Raw genomic sequence first — 9,988 nt, 5'->3', positions numbered from 1 at the left:
ACAGATCAAGATAGAGCAATGCAAAGAGCAATTGAGATTGTTTTTCCTAATACACGTCACAGGTGGTGCTTGTGGCATATAATGAAGAAGGTTCCAGAGAAACTGAAAGGCTATAAAGAGAAATATGAGCCTATAAAGTGTACTTTTCAAAAAATTGTTTATGATTCACTAAGTTGTGATGAATTTGAAGATCGCTGGAAGGTGTTCATCGAAAAGTATAACCTGCAGAACAACGAATGGTTAATGGGATTATACGAGGAGAGGGGAAGATGGGTACCTAGTTTTGTGAAAGACACTTTCTGGGCAGGCATGTCTACAACTCAGTGTAGCGAGAGCATGAATGCATTCTTTGATGGGTATGTAAACTCAAAGACTACACTAAAACAGTTTGTGGAGCAATATGAGAATGCTTTACGAGATAAAGCTGAGAAAGAGAATCTTGCAGATTTTCAGTCCTTCAATTCAAAGATTCCGTGTTTCATAATGTATAATATTGAGAAACAATACTATGATGCTTACACAAATGAAAAGTTCAAAGAGTTCCAGAAAGAGTTGGAAGGAAAGATTCATTGCGGCATATCATCGTCTGTAAGGAATGGTACAATTACAGATTTCACAGTGGATGAAGACATAAAGATTGGTACAGAAATGAGACGTGTCCCATTCATAGTTCATTTCAATGAGGACATGTGTGAGGTGAATTGTGTGTGTCGTCTATTTGAGTTTAGAGGAATATTATGTCGGCATGCAATTGTGGTGCTCATTCATAAAAATATGGCCGGCGTTCCAGAGAAATACATTTTAAAGCGATGGAAAGCAAGTGTAAAAAGAAGTCATAGCAAAGTGAAGATAAGCTATGGCAATTGGATTGCCAAGCCTGAAACACAAAGGAATGATAAGATGTGCAATTTGTTCTGTGAGGTGGCAGACTTAGCAGATGACAATGAGGAAGACTATAACATGGTGATGGGGATATTGAATGACCTGAAAGTGAAACTGACTCAAAGTAAAGTTGATTGCGAAAGGAAAGGAGATGATATGAAGTTGGTTGAGAAGACATCAGATGATGAAAAACTTTCAGAGAATGGTTGCAAAATACTTGATCCATTATCTGCTCGAAGTAAAGGTCGTCCTCCAGTAAATCGAAAGCAATCTACGACTGAGCAGATTATTAGAAGAAGAAAAGAATTTGAAGCTGCAAAAGCATGTAATGACAAATACAAACTCCAGGTTAGACTACATGTTTTTTTCCTTTAGTATACTTAAAAATTACTTTGTTTCTTCTGTCTTTCATAATAATGATTCTGAAATAACGAAACTTTTTCCTTTCTTTCATAAGGATTTTGAAATACTGAATAACACCAGTGATGTCTTTGGGACGCAAGAAAGCACTCTACTTCAGGTATGATAAATATAAGTTGGTATACCATTCTAACATGGATGATGATAAAACGTCCATGATATGCTTATCAGTTATAACAACTAAGGACAATTAATCTAACATCATTGACTTTTCAGGCATCTCAAGTTTGTACCAAGTTGCCATATGCCAAAACTAATACGTACACAAATCAATTTCCAAAAGGATATCATCAGTATATTGCATCCCAAACTGATGTAACAGCAGATGGTAATTGTGGATATAGAGTCGTAGCTGAGGCGATGGGATTTGGTCAAAAAGCTTGGCGTAATGTCCGAAAAGATCTGTTGCAAGAGTTACAAAGTATGCCTTCCTTATATAAAGATCTTATATATGGCCCCAAACGGTATGAGGAGTTTAAGCATGCACTTAATTTTGATAAGACTGGTTATGCAAAGAAAGAGTATTGGATGAGTATGCCGGATATGGGGTATCTAATTGCCACGTACTATAAGGTGATCGTGATCTATTTATCCAATGCACAATGTCTTACTCTCCTTCCTTTGATGTTGCCTTCTGAGTTGCATGACCTTGAGTTACCTGAGATTGCCATAGGATTTGTCAAGATTGGGAATAAAGGGCATTTTGTACAGGTATTGTATCTGCATTTAGAACTTTTATTCTATACAATTGATATATAGTCATGTAGGTGCATGTTAATAGTTTCCTCTTTCTTGTTCAATAACAAAATGGCACACTTTTCTTTTGTAGGTGAATTTGTCATCAGGGTTGGTACCTATACCTCCAATTTCAAGTGAGTGGCACAAGAATAATGATGAAACTGCAGAACACTTGTACCTTAGATACCAAGCCCGTGAAGAGAAATTCAAACAAGTGCTCCCGAGTGCCCATGTTGCTGGTGTCACAAAAATTATGGATCTTGATGATGACTCGGCATGAACTGTTGTTTGATGAAAACTTCTGTTCAAGAATAGATGTTATAGCTTTGTAAACAATACTTATGAAGTTGGTGTTTTCAAGTTCAGCATTAGAAAGTATAAAGGATTCAATCTGTTGTTCTTCATTTGTCCATTTCATTATTTCTTTCGGTTGAACATTCCATAAGATATGACTGAACTTATGAAGATGTCCAGAAATGCAGATGTAGAACATCAAGCCAACCTGCATAATTGTGTTTCATACTAAAAAATACCTGCATAATTGTAGGAAGACACTTATACATGAATTTGGGAGACACTTGTGAATCAAGTTCTATCAGAAAGCACTTATACAGCTTCCACAATTATGCATAAGTTATACATAAAGCACTTATATGTGTCTTCCACAAGTTGTATATCATGTATTAGTGTCTTCCAATCTCAGAAAGCTGGAAAAGCTGATGTATGGATATAGAGACCTCTGGGAAGTTGGGTATTCCTTCTTAAACAAATTACAAAGACCTCTGGGAAGTTGGGTATTCCTTCTTAAACAAATTACAAAGAATACAACAATATCATGAGTTCCTCTAAAATCTGTGATTGGGAAACATATATAGAGACCTCTAGGAAGTTGGGTATTCCTTCTTCAAGCACCATCACACCTCACTCCTCTCCTCCGATCTCCCCAAACCCCAAAACCCACCACCCAAACAATCCCAAATCCTCCGCCTTTGCAAATCCGGCCTACTTCTCGACGACATTCATCTCCACAACTCCACAAACCCCTCCAAACTCACCCTCAAACTTCTCCTGGCCTCTACGCTTCACTCCTCCAAACATGCACCAAAGTTGTCTCTCTCACCCACGGCCTCCAAATCCACGCCCATGTCATCAAAACCGGCCTCGAAACAGACCGCTTCGTCGGCAACAGCCTCCTCTCTCTCTACTTCAAGCTCATCCCCAACATGACCCAAACACAAAAAATATTCGATGCTCTGTATTTCCGTGATGTGATATCGTAGACGTCTAAGAAAATAAATTTTGTGAATTTTGTTTTAGATTCTATTCAAAATCAAATAGGTTAATAAAAATACATGGTGAAAAATATTAGGTTTAAGATGATGATGTGGCATGTGCCATATCATTTTATATAGAGTTTTTGTATGAATTTTCGGTGTCTCTAGCATTTTCCCGAAAGGAAACCTATATTCACGTTTCTAATTCGTTGGCAGATTAAGATGGCATGCAATGTATTTATTAGGTAAACTGACACATTAGTCACTTTTCTTTTGAATACTCAATCAATGATCAAATTTCCTATTCAATTCATATTAATACAATTTACGCTTTTCTAACTTTGTCTCGATCACTTCCTTTTCCTAAATCCACACCTGTCAGTTTAGCTCAACATGACAACAAAACCTTTATCAATGATCAATCTTTTGAAAACACACTCTTTTGCAGATGATTTGCATCTATTCTTGAGAAATGAAATTGAGTATTGTGGAGTTTGTGAGTGGGTTGGTGAAGAAAAAAAATTTAAAAAGAGAAAATAGAAATGAGTTTGGGGGTTGGTGACGTTAGTGACACTACACCATTTCACCTCCAAATCTTCACTTGCCAACACACTATAAATAACTCACAAAAACCAACCCCCTCACTTCGTGCTCAGCTCTATTCTCTCTCAACACAACTCTCACTAATTATGGCGTACGAGCGAATTCTGTTGGGGATGGGCAACCCCCTTCTCGACATTTCTGCTGTTGTCGACGATGAATTCCTGAAAAAGTAAGCTCCTTTTCTTTCACTTCAATCCTTTTCCCGCCCATTGTCACTGTTTTGTTCCCCAGAAAAAATGATGCAGGAAAGATGATGATTTGGATATTTTATTGTAAAGTTTCAATCTTTATTGTTATTAGCTTAATGGATATTTCTTCTTTTGTGATTAGATAGATCTTAGACTTGAGGAAATTTAATTATTCAAATGATCTGAATGGTTTAGTGTTCTTTATTTTGTTTACTTGGATTATATCAATACTGTGATGTAATTGCTACATTGTTTTAGCTACCCAGATGAGTATTAATTGAGTTCTTGGTTGTGTATGTATTTGATTTGATATGTTGAAAGAGAATAGTGTATCCCTTGTCACAGATGTTGGGATTGTGTGCTTTGAATAGCATATAAATGGTTTTCCTATATGGGGTTGCTTTGTTGTGAGGTTCAGATGTTTGGAACTACTGGGAGTGTTTTATTTATTTATTTTTATTTATTTTTATCTGTGTGACTGTGCATGACATGCATTGTTTGGTTTGGAGGCCTAATTGAAGTGATTGAATTGGTTTGTTGGCAGATATGACATCAAGCCGAACAATGCTATTCTTGCTGAGGACAAGCACCTGCCCATGTAATTTTACTTCACCCTATGTTTTTTGTTACTTTTTCTCTTTGCTTAGTGACAAAGGTGTAAGTCTTAAGATGTTAAATTGAAATAGAGATTTGAGTTTTGTGAGAGGTTAATTTGATTATGAGATCATATTTCACTTTATGGCATTTGCAACTTTGGTATTGCACTTTTCGGATACAATCTCATGGTTATCGGATGGTTTTTGAAGGTATGACGAATTGGCTGCCAAGGGCAACGTAGAATTCATTGCTGGAGGTAATGTGACAGTTTCTTCTTTTGGCTATGTTATATGTCTTTATCTTGTTCGCAAAACTTGCTTGACCTTGAAGCCTGTTTTCCTTTGTAAGATGGTTGACTAATGGACTATATATTCATTGTTCTATCTTTTAGGTGCTACTCAAAATTCAATCAAAGTTGCCCAGGTTGGTTAATAGTTTTATCACAAATTTTTTGTATTTCTAATGTAATGATCTGCTTAGTTGTATACAATCTGGCTACAATCTTTAAATCTGTGTGTCGTTTTGTTATAGTGGATGCTCCAAGTTCCTGGTGCTACTAGTTACATAGGATGCATTGGGAAGGACAAGTTTGGCGAGGAGATGAAGAAAGATTGTACAAAGGCTGGTGTTAATGTGAGTTGCTCTAAATATTGGCCTCTTACTTATCTTTCAGCTGTTTGTATTTTGTTAGTGTATAATATTATCTATATATTCGTAACCAGGTACAATATTATGAGGATGAAAAGGCTCCAACAGGCACATGTGCAGTGTGTGTAGTTGGTGGTGAGAGGTAAATTTCAGATCTTCTAAAATTGATAATAGCAGGGTTACATTTGTTACATCTCTCTCTAATGATGAATTTACAATTCTTATATGCCAATTTGTAGCTCTACAAGAAAACCTGCTCGCCATCTCATGCTGCTATTCTTTTACTCCTATAACTGCCCTTTGTTTCCTGCATTTAGTTTTGGTTCATAGCTTCTTGAACATGAGGATACCTGCATATAGTTGTTTCTTGTGATATATTCCTACTGTCTGTCATACTTTTATGGGCTAAATTTCTCGGAGCAACCAATGTACAGGTCGCTTGTTGCTAATTTATCAGCTGCAAACTGTTATAAATCTGAGCATTTGAAGCGACCAGAAAATTGGGCCTTGGGTATTACTTGCTCTCTTTTTTAATGAAGTTTGTTTCCTTTTGTTCTTATATTCTCATGGACTTGCCTTCATATGAAATTATGCTTCAACAGTGGAAAAGGCGAAATACTTCTACATTGCAGGGTTCTTCCTTACCGTGTCTCCAGAGTCAATTCAACTTGTTGCTGAACATGCAGTTGCAAAAAATAAGGTGCCAACAATGTAGATTGTTTTTGGACCGAGAATCAACAACAAAGTTGCATCGTTTTCTCTTCTATTACTGAATCAGTAGCTTCAGCAGCATTTTCTTGCATCTGCAGGTCTTCATGATGAACCTCTCTGCTCCTTTCATATGCGAGTTTTTCAAGGACGTGCAGGAGAAAGCCCTACCGTAAGTCATACCCATTCAGAAAAAATCTCATGATGTTCTGAGTGGAGAGTTCTGAATTGCTTTTTTGTATAGGTTCATGGACTATGTTTTTGGAAATGAGACAGAAGCTAGAACCTTTTCCAGGGTTCATGGCTGGGAGGTAAACTACTCCATCTTTGGTCTTCAATCTCTATTAGCAGAACTTAAGACTACCAGTTACTTATGATGACTTTTGCAATCAGACTGAAAATGTTGAGGAGATTGCTATTAAGATTTCCCAGTTGCCCAAAGCATCAGGGACACACAAGAGGATTACTGTTATCACACAAGGAGCAGATCCTGTTGTCATTGCTGAGGACGGGAAGGTGAAGTTATTTCCTGTAATCCTGTTACCAAAGGAGAAGCTGGTTGATACCAATGGAGCTGGTATGTGATCTCTGATCTTTTACCTGGATTTTGTGTATATTTTACTTTGTTAAGGTGAGCCAGCGCTTTTAAAATTTAATGAGTGTGTAGAGACGCTGTTGTACAATTAAACATGACCTAATTGAGGTGAGTATCTGGTTATCTATTAAAGAAGAAGAGATTTATAATAGGGTTATCACTTTTATTTTCTGGGAATCAAGATCTTAAATGATAGATAAGCTACTGGATATATTGCTAGCTGTTCGTAATGGAATGATGGCATTGCTAAAGTTATTGATGTTGCATTCTTGGTGAAAAAGTTGAATGAGAATTCGAGATCACATTATGAACAGATTCAGTTCCAATTAACAAAAACCATGATTATTCTTGTGCCAGGGGATGCATTTGTTGGAGGATTTTTGTCTCAGCTGGTTCAAGAGAAGCCCATTGAAGACTGTGTTAGAGCTGGTTGTTATGCATCCAATGTTGTCATCCAAAGGTCAGGTTGCACATACCCTGAAAAGCCTGATTTCCATTAGGCCCATTTCTCTACATTTCAGCTCTTTCTAGTGTCCTTTCTGTGGTAGAGTTGGTTTTTATGCGCGATTTCTGCCAATGTAATCGTAGCAGCCTGCAGCCTTAGTCTCCTACCCAATATATTAAGTTGAGGGGTTTATTGTTGTTGACGTTACTTTGGCTTGTGGTCCTTGTCACTAGATGGCCTTGATATCTTCATTAATATAAAAAAGTGCTGAAGAAGATAATTTCAGTCGTCTGTTTTCATATTTTTTTGGGCTAATTTCAGTTTGTGCATTATCACTAAGAATTCTTCTTCCAGAGTTCCAGCAGTACGATTATTTTACAAACTTGTACAGTTTTCGACATGGAAAGTAGACCCTGTGGGCATGGTTATCAGTTAATCATTCAAATTGTAGGTAGTAGATTATAAAAGTCCTCCAATTGAAGCAGGAGTTTTGGTGGACTAAGCTAATTTTGGGAAAGAAATGAAGAAAGCAAATAGGAGTGTTAGATCATGGCTGAAAGTTTTTTTTACCAGTAGTAATGGGTAGCTGTGCCCAGTTACATAGGCAATTTAAGTTACAATTGGCCTGAGAAAGCACCAGATCTTAGGTCATCCAAATGCAGATATATAGATGCTTTGACTTGAGGAAGCTCTAAGCTTGCAAAAACTGAAAATGACTCGATGCCAAACCCTATATAACTAGGCAGGAATATGAGCCCTAATACATTATTTTGCCATCAAGGAACATAGACGGGATTTCCTAGCTTAGCATCCTAGGCTGGTGCTTAGCCAACAATGGAAAGTTTGACATGTGAAAGAAATTAACTGGGATTCTGTGAATACAGGACAGTATAACGATGTTAGAACTAGCACGGTGGGAGCACATAGCCTATAGCATATAAATAAAGCAGTAGATTATATATGCTATATATGGTGGAGTTCATTTTGAGAAATTAGTCTTATCAGAACTGGATAGTCTAGGACCAAAGGAAGCTTCAAATTTATGACCATAGGATGGACTAGTTATGCCTTACGTAGAGGGGTTGATTGTGCTTTTCACAGATGGTTGGTCTGCTTTGCGACTCTTTCCTTTATAGAAGTTATATTCTAGTTTAGAAACTAGAAGTTCTTTCCTGCATCAAATTGAGCAATTGCCTCTTCTCTTCACATTAATTCTATAATCAGTTCTTACTTGATTACCTTTGAACAGGTTAAATATCTGAGCTTGATAGTCTTCATACTTATTATACCTGCTAAGTAATAAGCTACAGTTTCGAGCACTTAAAAGTTAAAACAACTTATCTAGATCGATTCTTGAGAGAGATCAGATCATCAGATGAACTAGCTTAACTTATGAGCAACACAATTGATGGCTCTGTTACACAATGTACAAGCAAAATACAGATTTAGCTGGATGCAGATCTTCTCTCATATCTTATATGCCTCTGAAGAACAAGCGCCTCATAGAAAACGAACACCTTCGATCTAGCACTTCAGAGCTAATGCACTGAAGAACACTGAGGAACATGTACTCGCTGCAAGGAATGCAGAGTTTTGATGAGTTGGTGGCAAACTGAAACACTTCCTCAGCCTGAGCAAGCAATGCCCGGAACAAAGGGTGGTTGAGTAAGGTAACCTTGATCACAAATCTCCTGCACTCTTCACCAACATAAACCACTAGGTGACCTTTCGGGACATCTTTGGGGATACTACAGTTGTCCTCTTCAGAATGCAAACAGAACCACTTAATATCTCTATTGAAAACATGATCCCAAGATACATACTTTAGTACTCTAGCACCAGCTTTTCTGCACCTACCATAGCATTCTCTGAGAGACTTGCTCTTCATGATCAACATCATCAACATTGAGAGAGAGAAAAAGAGGGTGTTTGTTTAGTTTAAGTGTACAAATGGAAGAAACTTTAGGGTTATATATAGGCGTGATATTTGAGAGACTACAACTCATTTTCTAAAATGTAGAGTAGCTACAGGGTGGGAGAGGCTGAATAAATGAATCAAAGATATTTTGTCATGTAATTACTATTTAGGAACAAGCTCACTCTTTTGGGAATCAAGAGAACCCTCTATGCATGTGACTGTAATAAGAATATCAACAAAAGAGGGGTGTGGGCTTAAACAGGTTGGGAAGTACAACAAGGACGTTGGTGAAATACAAATTTTATGTTATCTGAAGTGCAATTTGTTGTAAAAGAATCCATAGCTATATGTCTGTGGCTCAACCTGGCAGTTTAACCCGCTACCTGTTATCCGCCTGTTAACCGCACGCTAATAACCCGCCCGTTTCTGCCCCGTTACAGTTTTACACTAACGGGTTGACAACTCGTTAAGAACTCGTTAACTAACGGGCGGAAACGGGTTACCCAACGGAACCGCCCAACCCGCTAAGGGGAAAAAAAAAAAAAAAAAAAAAAACTAAGATGATCTCAGTCCGTTCTCCGACGAGAACTTCGACCGGAAGAAGTGGGTGAACTTGGCGTGCCAGAGCCGCCACCCGCAGTGCTCAGTCGACAAGCACCTCGCGGATCTGGATCGGCGCCGATGGAGGAGCAGAGTGCCTCCTCTCTCCTCTGCATGCCACGCGCCACGTGCGAAGTCATCCGCCTCCGCGACGATGCCGTTTCGCTCCGCTCCGCCGTGACATCAATCCTCGACAAGCTCAAGAAGGTAGGCAACACTTTTACTTCGATGATTTTGTGTCCTCAATTGAAAATTGAATGTGATTCGGTGATGATCGGAATCTATGTGCTTTGTTTAGGCCGAGGGATTGTCAGCTGAGTCTATAATGGCGCTTGCGAAGTATGATATAGTGAACCAGAGAATGGAAGCTGC

General features: G+C 38.1%; 2 protein-coding genes and 1 pseudogene across 2 annotated transcripts; 2 read left to right on the top strand and 1 right to left on the bottom strand.

Moving 5' to 3' along the window:
• LOC101293534 overlaps positions 1-2,320 on the top strand; it is a 3,178-nt pseudogene extending 858 nt beyond the window's left edge.
• Positions 2,321-3,934: 1,614 nt separating this feature from the next.
• On the top strand, positions 3,935-7,396 carry LOC101292841 (adenosine kinase 2-like). Its single transcript, XM_004307329.1, has 12 exons — positions 3,935-4,086; positions 4,650-4,703; positions 4,912-4,958; positions 5,094-5,125; positions 5,234-5,335; positions 5,425-5,492; positions 5,785-5,861; positions 5,953-6,050; positions 6,160-6,230; positions 6,303-6,369; positions 6,452-6,635; positions 7,011-7,396. Exons 1-12 carry the CDS (start codon positions 4,004-4,006, stop codon positions 7,151-7,153), a joined length of 1,026 nt encoding a protein of 341 aa, XP_004307377.1. The 5' UTR covers positions 3,935-4,003; the 3' UTR covers positions 7,154-7,396.
• Positions 7,397-7,977: 581 nt separating this feature from the next.
• Positions 7,978-9,190, bottom strand: LOC101293137. The gene has a single exon (XM_004307330.1). The coding sequence runs from the start codon at positions 9,002-9,004 to the stop codon at positions 8,573-8,575; it is 432 nt and encodes a 143-aa protein (XP_004307378.1). The 5' UTR covers positions 9,005-9,190; the 3' UTR covers positions 7,978-8,572.
• Positions 9,191-9,988: the final 798 nt, after the last annotated feature.

Source organism: Fragaria vesca, linkage group LG7 (genome assembly GCF_000184155.1).
Source record: "Fragaria vesca subsp. vesca linkage group LG7, FraVesHawaii_1.0, whole genome shotgun sequence".
Lineage (NCBI taxonomy): Eukaryota > Viridiplantae > Streptophyta > Magnoliopsida > Rosales > Rosaceae > Fragaria > Fragaria vesca.
The sequence above is the reverse complement of the archived record's forward strand: the minus strand, read 5'-3'. Positions and strand labels throughout refer to the sequence as shown.

What these genes read in the sequence shown, in the direction of transcription:
- LOC101293137 (XM_004307330.1), bottom strand. Translation starts at nt 9,004, where the DNA reads ATGTTGATGATGTTGATCATGAAGAGCAAGTCTCTCAGAGAATGCTAT.
- LOC101292841 (XM_004307329.1), top strand. Translation starts at nt 4,004, where the DNA reads ATGGCGTACGAGCGAATTCTGTTGGGGATGGGCAACCCCCTTCTCGAC. An exon ending in GTACAAAGGCTGGTGTTAAT is followed by an intron (nt 5,336 to 5,424) that starts GTGAGTTGCTCT and finishes ATTCGTAACCAG; the next exon opens with GTACAATATTATGAGGATGA. An exon ending in GTGCAGGAGAAAGCCCTACC is followed by an intron (nt 6,231 to 6,302) that starts GTAAGTCATACC and finishes TTTTTTGTATAG; the next exon opens with GTTCATGGACTATGTTTTTG.